This window comes from Aphelocoma coerulescens, chromosome 4 (assembly GCF_041296385.1).
Source record: "Aphelocoma coerulescens isolate FSJ_1873_10779 chromosome 4, UR_Acoe_1.0, whole genome shotgun sequence".
NCBI lineage: Eukaryota > Metazoa > Chordata > Aves > Passeriformes > Corvidae > Aphelocoma > Aphelocoma coerulescens.
The window spans coordinates 40,112,994-40,135,013 of NC_091017.1; the positions used below are offsets into that span (position 1 = coordinate 40,112,994).

Below are 22,020 nucleotides of genomic sequence, written 5' to 3' on the forward strand. Positions count from 1 at the left end.
TGTTCAAGCCCAGGCTGGATGGGGCTTTGAGCAACCTGTCTAGTGAAAGGTGTTCCTGACCATTACAGGAGTGTTGTATTAGATGATTTTAACGTTCCTTCCAACCCAAACCATATTATGAATAAGGTTTGAAATAGGCCAGCTGTCTTGATAATTTTAGAGCTAGAATTACTTGTCCTTAATTCTACAGCCAAAACAATTTCAAAAGCATAGAGACAACATGTCTGTAGTTACAGATTCTAAGGCATAGCACGCACATGGACAGAAAATTTTGTTATGCAATGGTGCTCAGGATTACAAGTAAAATCTCTATAGTATTTAAATTAAAACTAAAGAAGTATTATCTCAAACTAGTTTTGCTATTGTGGTTACTCTAGGTCACCTTTGACAAAGGCTGTGATGTTTTTAGATGATGTTGTTAATCAGGTGTTAAAAGAGCACTTGCAAGCTACAAACAACACTGCTTTGCAGTTCATGAGTTTTTAAGAGAATTATCTATATCTGTGAATCAGTACCTCACGAAACTCCTGTATTCTGGCACTGGTTCATAGCTATGGCATGTCTGTGAAAGAGAGAATTCCTTTAGATCATGTAGACAACTGTCAGCTTACTGTACTGTAATCTTTCAAGTGCTCCTTAGACAGATGGAAGAGCACCTATCAGCACCAATTTTCTCACTCCTGAAGAGGGAGAGGAAGAGGAGAAAAAAAACAAACAAACAAGAGACAGAAAGGCTTTTCAGCTTGGTATTATCTTTTCCACCAGTATCATATCTTCTGAGTTTATGAACGATGTCTGATAATATCAGAAAGTGGGAAGATAGAGCTGACAAGCTTTTATCATGTAGAGGTCTGCTCAGACAAAACATAGAGCAGCAAGTGTGTAGTAAGACAATAAATGAGAGAAAACAGGTTCTCAAACTATAAACCATAGAGGATCATCTGCTGGAATATACTAACTTATTCTATTGATATTCTTTTATATTAAAAGAACATAATTTTCTTTTTTCTCCTTGCTCACTTCTGAAGACAGGATAAGTTTCTCATAGGTTGGGAGTGTTTCTGCTCAAATCTCACACAGCTAGCTCAGGTCAGAGCCTGCCTAGACAATGACATTCATGCATGCCACAAAAAGCCCAAACCATCAGTGGGTACCCTTTCTATTACACACTCACTGTGCAACAGGTCTGTACACTGTGATCACCCATACTGGCAAATATGCAGGAATTCACTGAACAAGTATGAAAATCTGTTTAGATAAACTTCATGGTAGAAGAGGGCAAAACTGATAAATAAAAAAAGCAGTTCAAAGCATTGCACCAGCTAAATTTACTAAAAGAGAAACACCTGCACAGCCTCCATTTTGGCTGAATATTGCTTGTGTTTGCTCTTGTTCTTTAAAACTTGACCATATCTTGCAACAATACTGATGTTCCCTAAATGCTAGTTTTAATTTGTAATACTCTTTTACCGCTGATCAAATCCAAGGATCGTCAACAGTGACTCTCACTAGAGGAAAAAAAGTTCCCTTCACAATTAGGAAGTAATTTAGCTTTTTTTATATATTGCAAGTGGGGATTCTCACAGCTTGAAAATGTTCAAATTTTAAATAATTTATAGTTGGTTCTACTTATTAATCTGCTTTTGTCATAGATACATTAAACCCACACAGATAGACACAGTTATTGCTGTACTGGAAATAAACCAAACAGTTTAAAACAAAACCCTGCTACTTTAATTGGCATCTATAAATTGAAGGTATTTTTAAAACATAAAAGATCATTTGTGCTATTGCTTGAGGCAAGAAAATCAAAGAGATTTAAAGTGTGAGGTTTTCTAGTCTGACAATTCACACATATAAATAGATCGTGTTACAAATGAAAATTTAATACAAACCAGACATATCCATGATGAAATATGCGTGCCAGAATATCAATGAAAAAAAAATTGTCAATAATACTGCCAAAAGTAGTTTTACTAACTACTGTAATGCTATTTCAAATTATTTAGCCTAGCATGACAGAAGTTCTCTTTCATTATTTATGTTGGCATTATATTTCCCTTTATGTCTGCAAGAAAAAACAAACTCAACTCGATTCCATAAAATAATCTGATAGGCAAAAAACTGGAAATAACTTCTTCTTCTGCCATTAAGAAGTCAGTAATGTTCCAATTTTAATTCCTTTCCCTTTTATTTTAATGTTCATCAACATCAACAGTATAGGCTCTTCCTTACTTTTTCTTTATTCCTTCCTCAGTTACTCTAATGTGGGTCTCATAAAATGGTACCTACAGGATAACATGATCTATTATTTTTCCACTCAAGCCACCATAAAGACATGACTGCATAAACATTAAGCCATGCTTAGTGAAAACACGAAGTACTGTGATGAAGAAAAGTAATATAGAAAAATAGAGAAGAATTATTTGAAGAGACAGAAAAAGAGTAAACAAAACTACAACAGAAACACTAAGAGAGCAAATCTTAGATAAACAAAAACACATTATAAAAGCTAAAACACCAATAATCAATATTTCTGGGATGGTAACACAAAGGGAATTGCAGTTCAGCTTTCAAGGCTCTGTTTGTACTCTGACGTCTTCATTCTGCAGCACACAAAATTTGGAAAATTCTTTGAGTATTTCAAAAAATTATTTCCAACAGTTCAAAAAAAGCTGAAAAATCAGACACCTAAGGCTTCGCCTTCTCCTCAGTTTAATTACTCCTAGAGGGTCTACATTTTCATAAAACTGGGGCCCTTGCTGGTGCCTCAGCTGGCACTGAGTACTGACACTCCTGGTACTCTGCATACCATAACACAGTATCGTTCCTGGTGTAGCTGCCTTATTTCATCTTCAAAGTCATGACTGCAAACCAAAAAATTCACCGCTCAGCCTCACGGCTGAACACATTTCCAAATACTTTGCTTTAGAAGACCAACCACAAATTCAGCTTTGAAGTCCCAAAATCACAATGCAGTAAGAGTGATAAAAATGCTGTGGTTACATGGAAGAAGGAAAAAATAATCTATTGAGAGATGACAAGTGGAAATAGGTATTGTCTGTCCCCACTGTGGGGCACAAAAAAGCATTTCATAATTTGCTTTGGAAAGCATCTGTTTGCACAAAAGAAGGATTTTTTTATTTTAAAAATCTTGAGAGTGGACAGTGCTATTTTTTCCAGTGGCATTTTTCCTTCCCTACTTCGTAATTTTGCTCAACCTTTATTTTTACTGCAGTCTTTATAGGTTCAGGCATATCTAAATAACTGTTATTTTTGGTGTCTAAATTACTTTGTCAAGACAGTAAACTGTGGTATTTAACTGGACTAATGTCCAGTCTGCTGATCAAGTATAGAATCTCCTTTTAAGACAGCAGCTGGAAAGTTGGAAAGGAACAGCTGAAAACAACAGCTAAAAGGAACTTAAGAGTAAGGTGACCAGAGGCAAAACTTACCACTCTGTTGTGAAGAACAGGATTGCCACATGCCAGAAAGTTAGCTGTCTTACCTGCATGCTAGCTTAGAGGATTCCTTTAGCTCTTCACACACACATTTCTCAACCTTCCTTTTAACCACAATGTGGACCAAGAGCTCTGTGGCAGGAGTGTCTTTCATAATTAAACAGGTTCTTAAAATTTCTTTGGAATCTGCTGCATCATGTATTCTTCCCTTTCCTCCATTATGAGAGTAAATTAAACTAACTGAGCCATGATTACAGAAATAAAATCCTGTCACAGTCATTCTTACAAAGTTAGCTTTAAGTTAAGCACCCATTTTCCAGTGTCTTCCTCCAGATGTCTCTTTAGGTCTTTGATCGTATTTTCAATGCTCAGAAGCGTTTCTGTTTCTGGTATGTTTCATTTATTAAGGTGGTCATAGATAACACAGATATTAAATACATTGAGGGACCTCCCTCAAAATGATTTCTTAACATTTACAGACTATTCTCTTTACCATTGTTTATGCATTTCCGTGTTTTCTTTGCTTTTATATCTACTGCACCTGTGTAAGTTTTCCAAGTTTTTCATAATGACCCTTTGTGTTTGCTTCTCAGTTGAACACATAAGCAATTACTAATCCTATCAGAAATTATCCTGTTTTACCATTTGAAGATAGGAGAGGTGAATTAGGGCATGACAGAAGTACTGCAGTGTAGGTAAAAAACCTCCCGCATTTGTGCTTTGAAGTAAATAGTTGTATAATGTCATAAAACTTCTGGATGTCAGTACACTTCTAGAATTTGAAAGAAATTCAGTTTTCTAGACCTCTCAAATCAGTTAAAAAAAAAAAAAAAAAGCTGGAGCTACCCTAGAAGTGTTGGTTCTCTCTGAAAGAACTGTATGGGTAGAAAAGTCAGAAGTACAAAGGTCTCCAGCGTTAGCTATAATAATGAATAAGGGAACAGCAAGCCCTCACCTCCTACTTCCTGACATGTAAGTTTGTTTTATGATATCTAAGATGATCCAGAGGATCTTGGCTCCATACCAGAGGATCTTACCTCCATACCTTTTAGAGACTCTAGAAGCATGCCCCAAAGATGCAAAATCAAACACTGACAACCTCAGGATATTACTTTCCTGTAGTCTTACATTTATCACTCTACTCCCCAGCTTAAATCTCCTCTCAGGCAATCTTTTCTCTTATTTGCTTCTATCTTGCACCAATGAGTTTGGGGTTGAAGAAGAGATGATGTCTGGGGTTATCTTTAAAAAGAAGGCCCAACAGAAAGAGCTTGGAACATACCTTGTGTTCAATTTAGGGATCAAAACTTCGTATCAGCTTTCGTAAGTATGCAAATCTTTGTACTACAAACATTCATTGGCAATTAATGTGCAAATGATGAAGGCAAAGGCAAGGGGAATGAATTCTTCAAGATATGCAAAAGTTTTCAGAAACACTTAGGTGCCCAGATCTTCAGCTGATCAAGAAATGACGTAATCTCTAAATTACAATAGTTATCTTAAATGTTGACATATATGAAACTCTTTGACAAGAAAAAGCCCACATAGGCATATTCCTCTAGGAAACATCTTTCCCAGAGGCATTATTTCTAAGATTCAAAAGGTCGTATTTTACAACAGTTGTTATTTTAGACTCTGAACTAAAATAATATACACCTAAGGGAGAAAAAATAGTAATTAGAAAGTAGAACAGAAAAATCATGTCCACACACACAGTTATGCTTGAAAACACAAAGAATTAAATAATTTTAAATCAGAGTGAAAAAATTAAGGATTGATGACTACATATCCTCCACGATGATAATTTTGGATGGCTTGATCCATAGGTGCTATGAACCAGTTCAGTGGTCTGTTAATCTTTTTACTCCTTTAGTTAGTGGAGAAAAGTTGTCCTGAACACAGGAGAGAATTAACACTTCTTTTTCTATGTAATTTTGTTAGTTTGTTTGGGGGTGGTTTTGTTTGTCTGCTTTTTATTGCTTTATGGAACAGTCGAGGAATTACAAGTCTGTGTTTATTAGAAAAGTGTTATACTTTAAGCATTGTTGCTATTGCATCTGGAACTTCAGGCAACACTCAATCTATAAAATTATGATGCATCCTGAATTCTGTGCACTTTTGCAATCTTATTAACAAAAACACATCTACTATTATAAAATGCTTATATAAATTTTACCCCCAAAGTGTACCTGCACTTGAATGTTCAAATGTATCATGGAAGGTCTGTATTTTAAAGAAGTATCCCTCAAAGTTATTGAACCAGAACACGCTGGAGTCATAGCTGCTCTGAGTTCAGGTTTCCTCAGGTATAACCTCTTCTTTTCCTCACTCAGAAGTTTTGTTTAGACAGAATTTGAGTATTTCTTTGAGATTTCCAGACACAGAATCTACAGTGCCACACATCATGTGTGGATAGTCTGTGCATGTACAATAAACCCAAAACAACCCTGAAACCACCGGACAGACAGTGCCTGAATTAAGGCAGTGGATCCCACAGATTTAGCAAGCTTTAAAACCAGCCCTAACTGTATTGTGATTATAAGAATTTATTATTATTATTATTACTACTACTAATAGAGAAGATGGATAGGGGTTTCAGGAAAAGTATTTGTGTGCTGTAAGTGTTCCAGTATGTAGATTTTGACGTAAAATAAAAATAAATAAATAAATAAATAAATAAATAAATAAAAGATACCTTTTTTTAGGCCATAAGGATCTAATATAGAATATATAGTAGTCTGTGGGAAAAGCGACACACCCAAGTAAAATATTTCTGTTCTCTTGAGCAGACTACAGCATTTTTTAAAGCAAACCTACTTTAGATAATCTGGACACATGAAAAGGGTTTTGGCATTTGATTTTACACAAAAGATAAAAATACAACCAAACACAAAACCCCCTTACGTAATTGACCGTGCAACAAAGACAAACATTTAGAGACTCCTGACATACCTTTAGCATCCTGAGTACACTATTTGATTTCCAAAAGCAGTAATACATTTTACTGCAAAGTAGCAATATACGCACATACTTCACTCGATGATGACAAAGACCTCCAGCTACTACAATTAATGTATTTCTCAATATTGGAAACCTTAAATGTATTGTTTTACATAAATGGAAATTAGTACAATGCTTTCTATTCCCTGAACACTACTCAGCTTCACACACTATCCTTTTCCCACCTCTGGTACATGGCAGAACAACAGATGTATTCGGAGCCTATAAACATAACCTATGAACCAAAACTTTCACAGAAAATGAAATGCATAAGAACTGATGCTAGGTAGCAATAAAAGCACCTCATTATAACCAAAATCAAGCTTTAAAACCTGTGGAAGAACCCTTCATATACAAGCATCCTGAAACTCTATTGTGTTCCATTACCCAGTGTTACAGTATTTCAGTAATACTGAAAGAAAAAAAAAAAAAAACAATCCCTAGAACACACAACCCACAAACTCCAAAGTAAGAATTAAGTGATTACAAATGTTTGCATCAGCTACTTTAGAATTGATAATATATTCTAATAAAGGACACTGAAAACTCATTCTGACAGCTAATTTTTAAAGCACCATAAAAACCTATCATAAGCTCGACAGGTATTTTTAGGAAGGGGCATTGAACTGTTCCTGAATTCACTTTGCTTAATTTTTCTAATAAAGGAATATTCAAATATTTTATTCTTATTATTTTGTATTATTTCAGTGTTTACACACTGAAGTCCTACACACTTAGTCTTATTGCTGTGGACTGCAATCATGACTTCATAGCTATGGACAGAGAAATAATTTATAAGCACTGTCTTCACCATTCTTCCTAATTTTTTTAACAAAAAAGCAATCTTTTAAAGTAGATTCTCAGGAATACTGGATGGGAAAAGACCATTTTAAAACAACACAACAAAAGCTCACACACCATGTTTTACAAACAGGACGGTACAGGAACATCCCCCAGGACTAGTCAAAATTGCACACTCTACCAGCAAAGCTTTCCAAGATAGTCACATTCTTTCCTGTGATCTAGTTTATGAACACAAGTGTCCTAACTCACTGCTTCTTAGGAGCTGGCACAACTGAGTGTGCCTTCAGCCACTACCAGCAAGACAGAGAGAAATACAGCAAGCTGAAATCCATTTCTCTGAAAAGAATTCCAATCCTAATTTATAATCTCATTGCAGAATTTCTAAGTAGAACTCTCATGATCACAAAAAAATTCATCATACACACTGATTATCCAGTGCACCCTCTCACTCCTACAGGCAACTGAGAATCTGAACAAGCTTCTTACTGGAGCAGGTAGAGTATTAGTAGGCCCAGGACTTACTAAATTAACTGAAGTCCATATGATTTAGTCTAGCATAGGACTCCACATTTTCCTTTAAAAAAGGCATACCATAGATTTTTGAATGGGGAAAAGTACAGGGGAAAACACCTGTTCTGCTAACAAATAGAATGCAAAGGCTCTGTTTAGGTCTCCTTTATTTAAAGTCTTAAAAAAAAAACAAAACCAAACCCAAACAGTAAAAAATTAATAATTTTGATTTCTACAGACACAGTTCAGGGAGGGCAGGGGTCAGAGAAGTTTTTTTCCATAAGGACAGCAACTTTAGAGTTTTGAAGCTGGACAGCAAGAAGTATAAATATTGTATAGCATATTTACAACCTTAATAAATAGTAAGGCTGATACGGACAACACTGATACTGCAATATACAATGTAGTCAACATAGGTGGCTTCCACTAGTGCTAGCAAAGTTCCATACAGAGGGAGAATGAATTCCATGAGAGGATCCTGTTTTCCTCTAGCTGTGTACCCAGAACTCCTACTAAAATGCATGGAGGAAGCACAAGCTCACCAAGGAATTAACAGGCCTTCACAATAAATGCAGAATGTATGATGCACAGTGTTAGTCGCCTTTTTTCCTCCCCAATTCAATGATATGGAGAGCGAAAAAAGAAGCTTCATTTTCTTACTTTAATAAATTAAATTGCATAGCATATAAAAATCTCCAACATATTCAAATTTTCACCTCTCGTAAGCACATAAAAGTCCAAATTATCTTCTCCACAAGTTCAATTAAGCTACGGCTAAGCAAATTTCCTTTTCAGTACTTTGTAGAGTGCAAGTATGATCACAATGGCACAGTTACACAATAATTGGTCTAATCAAAGCTATATAATGTTTGTATTGTGAATGAAGCAGTGTTGCTCATTAGCCTATTACAAAGAATTACTGTAAATTCAGCCTACGTGCAGCATCACTTCCTGTGCAAACAAACACAGATAATGCAACAAGCTTGAAACACTGCCAAGCTTGCAGACTGGCAGCACAAATTATGCAAAGAACCAGAAAGCCTTCAGTAGATTCAATAGAGCTTAGAGGATAAGAATGATTAAGTGTTTCTGTGTACAACTACAAATCACAGTAATGAATCAGACTAAAATTTCCAATAAGGGACTTAACTGCACCAGCTGGCCTTCTTCAGCAGCATTATAATGTGAAATGATGACATCCTAAATAGCAGTGTTTGCAACTTTCACAAAATCTACCCAAAGCAAGTCCTTTGTTTTGCTTCAGTTTTTTGTTTGTTTTGTTGGGTTTTTTACAAATAAAACACTGCAGCACCTAAAATTAAAGGAAAGCTACAAAGCTATACTGTTCCTTCTTGTCTGCTTCTTTTCCTTTTTTTCTAACGAAATGAGAAAATCTTCCATATCAGCTCTAATAGATTTGCTTTCAAAACTGCTCAGACTACTGAATACAACTACAGATTTGCAATTACATCCTTTTTCTTTTTTTAATCAGAAATTTAGTGGTAATAAGTCTAAGTTAAAACCCCTGTTCTCCTTCATTGCAAAGGATGGGAAATAGCAAAATACCTCAGGTTCAAAAGTATGATGGAAAATCTGCGATACATGTATCCATACAATATGGACAAAAAGAATACATATGCATGTGTACATATTCATTCATATGTATGCATTATATATGTGTGTGCATTTTTCTCACATACAGGAAAAATAAGCCTCTCACATATTTGGACTTCTTCACTTTTTATGCTTGAAGGCATAATCTCAGCCATGCAGTACCCGCATGAATAGAAACAGAGTGGAATCAGTGTTACTCTAAGCTTCTGTCGCATCATCCAGGCTAATCCACATCATGCTCCAGGGCTCAATGCTCATCACTTCCAAGCTGAGATGGGACATTTTCCTCAAGTTAAAATACTAAGGTGACCATACTCAGGGAAGAACTTCTGATAATCTACCTCATATAAAATGTTAGACTGGTTTTCCACATTCTTCAGAAAACTGGAAGAAGGAAGAGTCCAAGGCACGATAATGGTCTGCATAACTAATGACTTGAACCAAATGAGCACTTCAAATGTCATTTAAACCAAAACCCTGAAAGAAGTTGTAACAAGATTAAATGCTACCAGAAAATCTATGAAACTATCCAACTCCTCCATCTTAATAAACCAGATTAGGTGATGCAATATCTTTACCACTATCAGCTTCCGTGAGTCCGTAATAAAGTGACACTCTTTAATATGCTTTAATAGTGAAAGTGTTGTAACTTGAAGACTGCCCCCCCACAGGCAGAAATACTACAGAATTTTTATTGATCCCTAAATTCAGATCCTACTCCACACAGGCTTGGGGCATGGAACCACTGTCACTAAACCTAACTTCATTTAACAAAACTCTTAAGAGTCACTAGTTCTTAGAGAGTAAAATCTGTACCATTAGGCCTTCTATACTACTCACCTCTACCCAGCTGTGCACCTTACAGATGTCCAGTCTGCACATTTCTCTGGAACCTGCCTTATGGAGCGTTAACAGAAAAAGAGCCACTAGCATTTTTTATTTCTTACTTTTAACTTAGTGAAATGCTTTTTTATTATTACTCTCCATTCATGACTAGTGAATTCTCATCATTTTCCAGGTGATCAACATCTGCAACTGAAATGTTTTTACCATGAAAAAGTTGCCTCTCCCACCTTAACCTTTACTTTAATAAAATGAGGTAAGGTTTTTTTTAGAATTGCTAGTATTACCAGAATCTGTGGCCTAGTTAATATTTATTGGAAACCAGTTACTACTGCTTCTTACTCTGAAACCTAAGAATAAATGGTTGGAGAAGGTAAAAAATCCAACAAAGAAATAGTTCGATATCATTACACAAGTAAGTGCTGTCAGGTCTTTAAACATTGTTATTTCATTTTAACGTGCAATGGCAGAGACAAATGCAATCTATTTCGGCCATAGCAGGGAACCATTGTGTTGCTCTGAACAATTCACATAAACAAACTTGCAAGAGCATAGCAGGACCTTCACAGTGGGGGCAGGGGGCATTATGTCTGGTGAGGAATTAATAAATGAGACAGATCTACATCTGCCCAGAAAAACTGCACACACCTCCAATGCACTGAATAATTTAATGTCTCCAAGCATTGATTGATTAAATGCATCCAATCAATTTCACACAATACTTTTCTTCTACTTATGGAAGAAGAAAAAGAGACTGGTTTTTATCAGATTCCACTAGGATCAATAGGATCAATGAGTAAGTACAAGATTAGTCACTAGGTTCTAGTGTTCAAAGAAACCAGGATTTACTTGAAACATGATTTTTGGCTCAAAACTGTTTCACAATTTCCTAACTTTCAGAACTTTTAGACAAATCATATGGAGAGAGTCTTCACCGGTTTCCAGCGTAAGCAGTAGAATCTTGCAATGGTCTGTACAATAACTAGGTCTGAACTGAATTAATCTCCTTTGCAAATTGTCTCCTGCAGCTGGTTTGAGATAAAAGCAAAGAGAAATATTTGAAGAAGACAGAGCCTGCACCTCTTCTTCTTTCTTTCACCTTTACCTGTTAGGCTTAAATAGTTTTGACAAACACGGAGCACAAAAAGGATTCCAATAACAGTAATTCGCCTGAAACCACAAGCACTGTCCCATGTTTACAGTTATGCTTACATTAAAATTCTCTGCTGGGTAGCAACCCTTGCCCATTTTTTCAAGTTTTCCTGCTCTTCATCTGCAGCTAATCTACTGGCTTAGAACTTCACCTATATATAGCTCAGCTTAGTACCGCAGCCTATTATTCACAGAATGCCAACCTTAGTGAAAATTACAGTATGTGTCAATATCATAATTGTCTGTTTCAAATCTAAGAGAAAGTTAACACATTTTTCAGCAGGACCTGTAAATCTAGGATAGCTCAGCGCTGGACTAACTTTTACACTTTTCTGAGCCTAGTTAGTTACAAGCTTGCACAGCCTTAATGAGCTCCTGTATGTTGTGGTGTCCGCACATATCCTTTCTTTCCTTGCTCAAAGTTCCAAGAAGTACATGAAGATTTAAGGATTTATCCCTACCATCTGCTGCCCTGCATATACAAAAAGCACACAATCCATCACGGGCATTATGAAATGTCCATTACCACCTACAGCCCTCTCCTCTGACTCATCCCTTTTTATTTCCTGTCCAACTGTCTTTTGGGGAACACTCACTTAACTTCTTTCCTCTTCCCCAAGCTTACAGGGGTGAACTCATAGCTGCCAGAGATTTTTAGTACCACACAAGCAAATAACTAAATCTCCTGAGACTAAAGAGACTGGAAACTAAAATGAGTAGACGATTTCTCTTAGTGTGACAAATACCGTGCCTGTCACTGTAACGCTCACATCAACACATCCCAGTATTAGCAATACTGTATTTCATATTCTGCAAGTTGTGTTTGTTACTGAATATGGTGTACTCCAAAGCATTTCACTATTTCATGTAAAGACTCTTTACAAGCTTTTTTCTCCATAAGGCCCTTTCACTTAACCAATAAACTGGAAAGCACAATGGGATGGCAAAACACCATTCAGCCCAAAGGAAAAGTTAATGACAAGTTCCCAGATTACAAAGAATCAATGAAAAGTCTATTTTACACCACAGTTTGAATTATCTGTTTATGATGCATTCTAGGCAGATACTCCCTTTACCACAGCAATCCACATGAGAATAACATGAACAACATTTACATATCTCTCTCTCTCTCTCTCTCTATATATATATCTCCTGCATGCTTTTCCCTCAACCTCTCAAGTACACTATCTTTATTTCACAGCTAAGTGTGTAGCACACAGAACACAGCTTCCAACACAGTTAGAGCCAGCAGAGATGCAAATGCTGTTACCTGCTACCAACAAAAACCTTGCTCCTTTAAGCATTTTCAAAATTCTGGTACTTCCAGCTATTCTCATGACCAATGATCTGTAACACTTATTTCATCTTTTTGTCAAATGCTATTCAGTCTTTCCAGGACAGTACATAAAGGAAGCTCTTGTCTCGGGGTGCTGTGGCCCCGCAGGAGCGTGCTAGAAGAGGACTTGCCATCTTGGCAGTCTACCAGAGAAGGAAATGAGCCTTGAGAGGAGACTATGATCTCAGCTGCCATGGAAACTGAGGAAATAGCAAAACCATAGGCTTGCCTGACCCACAACTCCAGGAAAAGGACAGTGAGATGCAGTAGCTGGTTTTGAAACCATTCAAAGGCAAGCACATTGCAGCAAGATCACAGTGCTGAGATCCCCAAGCTAATAGAAATGTTAATACTTCCGAAAGCACAGGTAGAATCATCACTAAAGTGTGCTGTCATGTTAATTAATCCTGTTGGGATCTTGTCATATCATGTCACTATCAGCCTTGCAAGTAGCTGGGATATCCATTTATGCTTCACTGTGTGGTACTGAAGGGCCCTCAGTAACCCAAACAATCTCCAAACAGTTTGGAGATTCTACTGTACGGAGAACACCTGGAACAGCACAGACTGAATAACAATGCCTATGCCTATGTCTTTTTTCGGCAACAACAAACAACAAAAGAAATTATTAAATTGATTCCTCCATTTGATGCAATTATCAGCCTTCACTGATTAGCAACCTCTCTGTTTATGTTATTACCTAAAAAATGTAACATAATTTATAAACAGAAATTTATGAACTAGGTAAAAGGGCTGCTTGGGAATGCTGCTTCTAATAATAGAGAATTTAACCATAAATCAGAGCATTTCAACTTGATGACACTACTGAAAAATCTGTTCAGCTGTAACTGTATATCATGCCTCTTTCCCTGGGGTATCCCAAAGGTGCCCTTAAACTTTTTATTTATCTCGGAAGTATGCAAAGTCTGCCCCTGACAGTCTCTTGAGGATCGTCTTTGCCACTGTATCAATTCACATACTTAAATCTACTTTTCCTGTGCAAAAGTCTTGGGAAAATCTGTGGAAAATCTATGGATCTATACAGCAAATATGTCCAAATTAAAATCTGTGGGCAAGTTCTTTATGAAGAGTTCCCAGTAATTCATGAAAAAGATCTCAACTATTTTTTCAGAAAACATCCCCAACTGCCCTGCCTAATTATTCATTATTATTTGATCCTGGAAGAACACCACATGTGCGCACACACAAACTAAGCAAAAAGGAAAGATTATGTGGATGAAATTTTGTATATATTTATTCTCACCAGATTACACACAAATGATACATTAGAAATGGATACTGGTAGATAGGTTATATTATCAACTGTTAAATTATGCTTTCCCGTCTAAATTTTACCAAGACTCATAGAGAGTGGACTAGTCCTTTGGGAACTCTGAGAAATAGATGGCCTTATTGATAATAAGTATGCAAATTGTAGGTACAAGTGAAGGAACAACATGTTAGGCGAAGCAAATCAATGGTAGTAAAGAGACCCAGCAGACACGACTGCTTGTGTTCATGATACTTTTATCCCACCATGTTACAGAAAGGTCAGAAACTGCATGAAGAAAAACCTTTTTAGAAAGAAAGCAGAAAGCAAATAATTTCTCCTTGTATGTGGTAATCTGGGGGAACAGGGAGATCTAAGCTTGGAAAACCCTGTCCTGGCTCAGCACAAGTAGGTAGAAAATTGCTTCATCTACTTTAGAAGACTAGATTCAGTGCTTTTAACAATCACCAAGAGTCTGCCATTCCAAAGTTTCCAATTATCAATTGCATTATAATCAGCTAAGTTTTGCCTTTTAAAATATTACCTTTGTAAAACAGTACCAAGGACTGTGGGATGTCAAAAAGTTTCTTAATTCAACAAGAGTATGCATATTCATCTAATCTAAAAGAATTTTCAGTCGTCACCTACTGCAAGTATTCTTAACTTGGAGATATCATTTTTTTCCACTGTTTTCCATGACATGTAATACCTCTTAGAAATTTTAAATTATGTTGTCTCTTCACAGTTAACACTCATATATTCCTGACACTTCACATGCAATTGAAATTAGACTACCTAGCTTTGTCTGATAATTCTTGCACCTTATGTAGTACCTTATCAAACTAAAATGTCTAGCTCTACACTGAGATTGTTTAATATAAACAGAGTAACTCTACAAATACTGTTTTTTTTTTAATTAAGTGTAGCTGCAGATCGAGAACAGTTTAAACTTTTCCTTTCACTATGTACTGTCTTGCTTGTTTGAAAAGCTTCAGATGGATGTATTTAACATAACTAGACACTCAGAAGAACATTCCTTATGTCATTCATAAAACTGTCCTTGAAATGATCCTCTTCCAACACACAAGGAAGTCTTATTTTCCTCAGCTCTTTTCATCCCCTACTGAGCAAAGCACTTTAACAGACACTTATTTAAATCAATTTATTGAAATTTAGCCATTCTACTGTGACCTGTTTCCCACAGTGAAGTGCAAAAAAAAGAACAATCTCAAGTCAAAAATGCAATTTGACTCCATCTTCTTGCCACACAACAGTCATGATCCAACCACGTGTATAGTTAAGGTCCTACACACTCATACTTCTGCCTCAGAAAAAGCCACAAAAATACATGAATTTATCATATATTTTCTCCTTACATTTAACCAGTCCAGAATGCAAAGAAAATCAGAATGCACAGAAGAAGAGAAAAAGAAGGGGGAAAAACCCCACCAATCTCAAACAACTTACACTGTATCAGGCTTTACCTACTTTAACAGGCAGTTTTGAGTTCTCTAGCTTCATGTAAGAAGTGATGATGTCAAAGTAATGTACAGCAGTAGGATACTATCACAATAATTTTATTCATTTGGTACTGGCACAGTGAGTATTTCCCTAAATGTATTTGTACCAGCAGCTTGCAACAGTTAAATATGTATACCTTCTAGTTCAAAAAAAAGAAATAGTAACCATTATAATCAAATTATGCATACATAATAACTTCTAAAATCCACTTCTACTCTGCTCATATGTTGTTAAGGAACTAAACTAATTATAATGGATTTATGGTTTACAAGTCAGTCATGAACACTACAGAAATGTCTATAGGATTAACTTTTGAAGTATTTACCTGTGCGTAAGCCTTCGGTGGCTAATGCAAACAGCAGTTTGTTGATCCTGTGCAACACAGACTTTATGGCGACTACATTTCATCTTCAAACATGGATCCTTAGCCGGATCTAAAGCTGAAAATAGTTTTAGAAAGTCGTTAACAGTTATCTAGAATATGAAATTAAGGCAAGAAACACCACACATAAAAGCCACCCAGCATGTGGAGGGGGTCGGCCTGCTGCTTTTGGTCCAGTGCTGGACTGAAAGGAACGAGGAAAAAATACAGCTCTTGTGTAGGTAAGAAAGTACTCCCTGCTACACTCTTTTAACAATTGTCAGCCTCTGGCTGTAGTCCCCAAATAATGGTATTTCCACCTTGAAAGCAGTTTCCCTTAAGTGTTTACTAAGACACAAACAGGTTCTTCCTACTCAATATTAAGTGGTGAACAGTGACACTGAATTTACTGAGCAATTATTACTCAGATGAGATTTTAGTTAAAGTAAACTAAAACATGCAGGTGAATGATTTGTCTGACTCCATCTTTAAACATAAATTCTACCTCCTCCTAGCCTTCTGTTTCTGCTTTGTGGTTTGTTTTTTGTTTTGGTTTGGTTTTTTAGCTGGTCCTTTAGTCATTATCCATACTTATCTCTGAAGTACAATTCCAACTACAAAGAGTGATTTCTGGCTGTAATACTGGAAGAGCCAAACAATGCAGTTTTGTTGCTTACTACTAAATTTGCATTTTTCTGGAGTAGTCATGCATACATGGCTATAATATAGAAAAGCATCTGCCAATTTAATCTCTCACAAGAAACAATCAACTTCTCCCTTCTCTGATCTCCATGGTGTCCTTTTCATTCTAAAACTGATTTTTTTACCCCTATTGGTATCCTTTTTTTAATCAAGAAAGCAACGAACAACTGGAATTCGGTTTTCCTGTGTACTTGTTCACATTAGCATATTACTGTCTAGTATTCAGTTGTATTTCAGAAATGCTCTTTTCCCATTTCTTGCATGTGCTTATAAAATATCACAGAATCACAGAATATTCTGAGTTGGAAGGGACCCACAAGGATCATCAAGTCCAACTCTTGGCCCTGCACAGGACATTCCCAACAATGGCACCATGTGCCTGAGAGCATACATTTCTATATATATTTTCTGAAAGAAAATTTATGTTTCTTCTCTTCTTCACAATCAAAAGTAATCTTTTAACTATATCTCTATTTGATCTGACAGATGATATTAACCAAAGCCTGCTAACCATACATGTACCCAAAAAACAAGAACCGAGGTGATCATTAGCTGGAATTGTGATGTATGATGTTGTAGTGCTAAGTGTGATTAAATATAGTCTGAGCAGTGACTTTTTCAGTCACTTTTTCTTAATATATTCAGCTGTGCAAAACAAATACATCATATTATCACCAAAGTAAAAAACTGATGGAATCATTACTATAATAATAATAAAATGCAGACAGAAAAGAAGTACTTTGTTAATTGCAGCAAAAGACATATGAAAAGATGTATTCTTCTTCCACACATTTTTAATTCTACAGCAAACCTGCCATTAAACTACCACAAGTAATCCAGAATAAATCCGAATAGAGCAACTCTATAGAAATGGGAAGCAAATGCTGCAAAAAAAAAAAAAAAAAAAAAAAAAAGACTGAACTAAGTTAAGAGAGTTGGAGTCAAAATTAAAAGAGAGTACACCCTTCTCCAATTTCCTTTAGATTTCAGATTCCATTTCAAATACTTTCTCTGCTTAAAGTCAAGCAGAATGTAATGCCAGTCCCTAGTATGTATGAAAAAATAATCATTTAAGGTACTGGTCCAAGTACCTCTTCCCAGAATGTTCCCTCATGGAGACACTACAGTAGCAATACTGGAACACGGCCTATTTTCAGATAACTCTTTTTAAAAATGGAATATGTTAATGGAATAAATAAACATGAGTGAGAGAAATCTGGAATCATACAAGGATGCTGAGTTCAGTATCAAGTAGAGAACAGGTTTCAGGAAAAGGATGAACAGGGGAGATCATGTAACCATTCCCACTGAAATGGTTACTTCATTTCTAAACTTCTTGGGACTCCGAAGGTGTATTTTGACACTTCCATCAAATTTAGCTAGCCATAAAATATGCTTTTGACAATATGTTACATTTTGGCAAAATGTTACAGGCAGAACTCTGCTTTACAAGCAAGAGATGGTAATTTCCCATTTTGTCTTGATGACACCATGAAGATGGGTATCAAATGGAAACCAGGACACATCATCAGTTCTTACAGAACCAAAGTAATCTTTTGGTATTTGTTGACTCAGTGGTTAAAACACCCTGTATGTAACCTTTGATCACCTCAGGTGAGGTATATACTCAGTATAAAGCAAGGATGGCTATGGGACTGTGTACGGGCTACAAGCTATGCAAGGTCAGCAGAGCCATGGGTGCCGAAACCAAAAGACGATTTTTATATTCAAGAGCATGTTCAGCACTCACAGTCTTGCCATTCCCACTAACTCACATTATCACTCCATCACCTGCTGAACTTGTTCTCTGTCAGCTATGAGCTCCCCCCTGTAGAAGCACTTTTTCCTCACCTTACGTGTGACACATGGCCTCTTTTTTCCCAGTATTTTTTTGTGAAATTTTCTTAGTTACTGAACCAGTTTTACTTATGCAGAAGTCAGAGAAGAATGTATATCCTGGGAAACTTTTTTTTTTTTTAAACAGCAAGGGACAGACCAGATAAATAACTGAAACAAAAAATGCAGGGTTTTGGACTGTGAAAAAGTTAGCTAACCTGGAGGGTCAATGTCTGCCTGGACTAACAGCATGACAGAGGATAAAAAAAAGAAAGAACACAAAAATAAATGTTGCTAGAAACTGTGAAAACCATTCTAAGTCTTCCTCTTTTTTTCTTTGAATATCAGATGCTCTAGTCAACCCTATACTATAAAGTACACAGCATCCACATCAGACCGCATTAGTGATTTTGCCAGCTTTGAAAGGACTAAAGAAATTACATATTTACAAAAGCATGGAAATGCCTTTTTAAAAAGCCTGTTTTATTTGATACTTGGAACTGACAAATGGACAATTTTCATGAGAAATAAAAGCTAAACCACAAGAAAAGCATTTTTCAAAAATGGGGTCTGAAGTTCTTTGCGCTGGGGAAGAACGGAACTCCCCTTACAATGCACAGACATAACTGATTACATGTCTGGTCTCGACAAGGAGTCATCCTAAATATCTTAAACTTAGTTATTATGAAAATGCATACATTTATTCCAGGAAAAGTACCACAGATTTCCTCTAAGCATGTAACTCATATCAAGAAATACATGGCACTAAGGCTTTACTTCCTCACTGCATCTTCTAGCCATCCCTAACAAAACATTCCTGGCATTCCCTCATCTCATTCAGAGTATGCAGAGTTGCACAGGCAACACCACATGTCTTTCCATTTCTGCTAAAATAAGTAGCTTTCAAACAGTACAATGTTCACGCCAAAATCATCCCAAGAGTCAAAATTCCCCAGTGGGACGGAGGTATTCCTCACAGCATTTGTCTTCAACATGAAACAGGTATCAATCCAAGTTTTTATCCAATTAACATTTACTAAAATATCATCATATTTATGAAAAGTAGAGGCCTTTTTCCCCCCATAATTGAAGTGAAAACATCAATTGTACAGCACAATTACACTGCTATTGAAAACAAGTGAAGGTTTGCACTGTGGTAAGGAGACTCTAGATGTAAGAGATATATTTATGTAAGTCTTGTCAGAAATCATCTCTTCATTATGGTAACAGCTGACCTCCTAGACTGTCACATACAGCCAGCTTCTAAAGATGCAGGTCTGATCTTAGCTTTAACAACTTGATAATGTTCAGCTTTACACAGCTTCTAATATTCAGGAAAGTGCACTTGCTATAGGTTATTTGTCTACATGCCTACTATACATTTGTCCATATATTGGGCTACAATACCATGAAATGTCAAATTTCAACAAGCAGAAAAATATCACTGTCACAAAAAGCATTTCAAAAGTACAAAATACTTTTTAACATCTACTATTTCTCTAAGAACTTACATTGTAAAAGAAAAGTTGCTCTCCCGAAAAATTACAAAACACAATTAGGAACTTCTGGTGACTTTTATAGATTACTATGGATTTGTTCTTCTCACATACGAAGGAAGCAATTAATATTCAAAAACTTTATTCAATTATTACTAATGGATCTCTTTATTTATAATTCAAATTTGGAAAAGCAATTAAGAAAAGCTTCCCATCATCCCTTCTGTAAGTTAATTTACAGCTAGTGCTCCCAAAAACTGACATTAGTCAGAACATCATTTTTATAGGGAATGTAATAGGAAATAAAGACTGGCAAGCCATAACATAGGAATACTCTGAACGGGAACACTGTGACAGAAACCACAGTAAATTATCATTATTCCACAATCTTTTGAGTGTATTCTAACATGTTCCTTACTTTCCACTCCCAGTAAAATGAAAGGTGAGAAAAGGTTAAGGACAGCTTTCAGACATAAAGTCTATTTCCTTCCTCCAGAGTTCTGACTCATTTCTGATGGGCAAAAGAAGCAACTAAGTATTTTATTTCCACTTACCAAAACTTCAGCTATGCTTTGTGCATCCCATGAGTCATTTAGTTCCTCTACTTTAAAAGGCAACACTTGACTTCTTTGCCTACAAAGTTTTCATATTTGAAAATAGAGGGAGAAAAAAACCTTAAATTATCTGAAAGTTTTAACCAAAATATTAATAATCAGGTCAAATGACTGGGTTATAACCCAAGGCAGACAGAGTTGTAGAAGGGAATGACTCATACTGCCTCCTTTGATTAACCACACAATTCCTGAAGGTATCTAAAGACCATCTTTACTTCTCCATTTTAAAAGATGACAATTTCTCACCTGCTGTAGCAGGATTTCTCACTAAAAAGTGGTGTGGGTCTAGACAATTGCAGAACCCCAGCATCACAGCTTCCAGTAACAGCAGGGAGAAGAGCAAGGCAGAGCACATAAACACTCAGTTGCTCTTGTCAGCTAACACAGAACATTTAATTAAAATTAATAGTGGTAAATGGTTATCTTTTGCCTAAACTGTACAGCGATCATCATTCAAAATTTGCATGTGCACATCCAGACCCTCCTCAGTCACAGATGGCTTGAATCCACACTGCTGTGGACTCATAACAAGAAAAGCCCATCTTACTATGCAACATATCTACTGAGAATAAACACCTTTTAACTTCAACAAGAAAATGATTCACTGTGCAGCTAACAATCTGAAATTTATAAATAAAAATGAGAGAATAAACAAGAAATAGCCTACCTCAGTAACTTGATGGGGATGTTCTGAAAAAGAAGAATCTCACATTTTTGTTTCTTTTCCCAGGGACTGTATTTGCCATGTAAGATTCACTATATAGCACAAAAAGTAGAATGGGTAACTACAGCTGGATGTTCACAAGAGGAATCTTCCTGAACACTAGTTCCATCTGGACACATGAATTTACAACTTCAGTAAGAAGACTAGAGTGCAGGTTTTTCTTTAGGTAGCCAAAAAAGTAATTAAAAGTTTAGATTCAAATCCCTGAACATCATTGGTTGTCTAGTCTGATTTCTAACTTGTGAGCAAGTGCTTCAATAATTAAGGTGGCTGTGTGTACGGAGGTGGCTTCTACCCAAGAAATTCTACTCTCACAAGTGCTCAGAAGTGATGACTAAGGGACAATTGTGTAAAGTCTCTTTATCAGGCTTCTGTAAAAAAGCACCACTGTTCCTAATGTTCTATATTACCTCACTCTGGCACATTAGCACCAAATCTCTAGCTGCCCTTCAATGGTTGTAGTTACACTACACAAAAGTTCTGATAAACCAACAAACATCTAATACCAAGTTATTACCATCTGACACAAAGTACTGCATATTTCCTTTTTGCTCACTGATGCAATTAAAGTTTTTCTAAAAAGGACATAAAAATGCTGTTATACTGATTCATAACATGGTACCTGGTATTCTAAGTACTGATAATGTAAGTTAAAATAAATGCTAAAATAATCAAATTACGCCTGCCAATCTCTGTTCTTCCTCTGGAAGAAACCCACTAAAGCTTGATCTCTTTTTCAATATTTCAAATACTTCACTCATTCTTTCTCCACTCCC

The 22,020-nt window shown here is 36.2% G+C and overlaps 1 protein-coding gene across 14 annotated transcripts in view; it reads right to left on the reverse strand.

Moving 5' to 3' along the window:
* SPOCK3 (SPARC (osteonectin), cwcv and kazal like domains proteoglycan 3) overlaps positions 1-22,020 on the reverse strand; it is a 409,610-nt gene that overhangs the window by 82,112 nt on the left and 305,478 nt on the right. For all 14 annotated transcript variants that reach the window (XM_069013676.1, XM_069013677.1, XM_069013675.1 and 11 more), the window contains one exon: positions 15,837-15,951. In XM_069013676.1, coding sequence (XP_068869777.1) covers positions 15,837-15,951 — 115 coding nt within the window. The remainder of the gene's footprint in view (positions 1-15,836; positions 15,952-22,020) is intronic.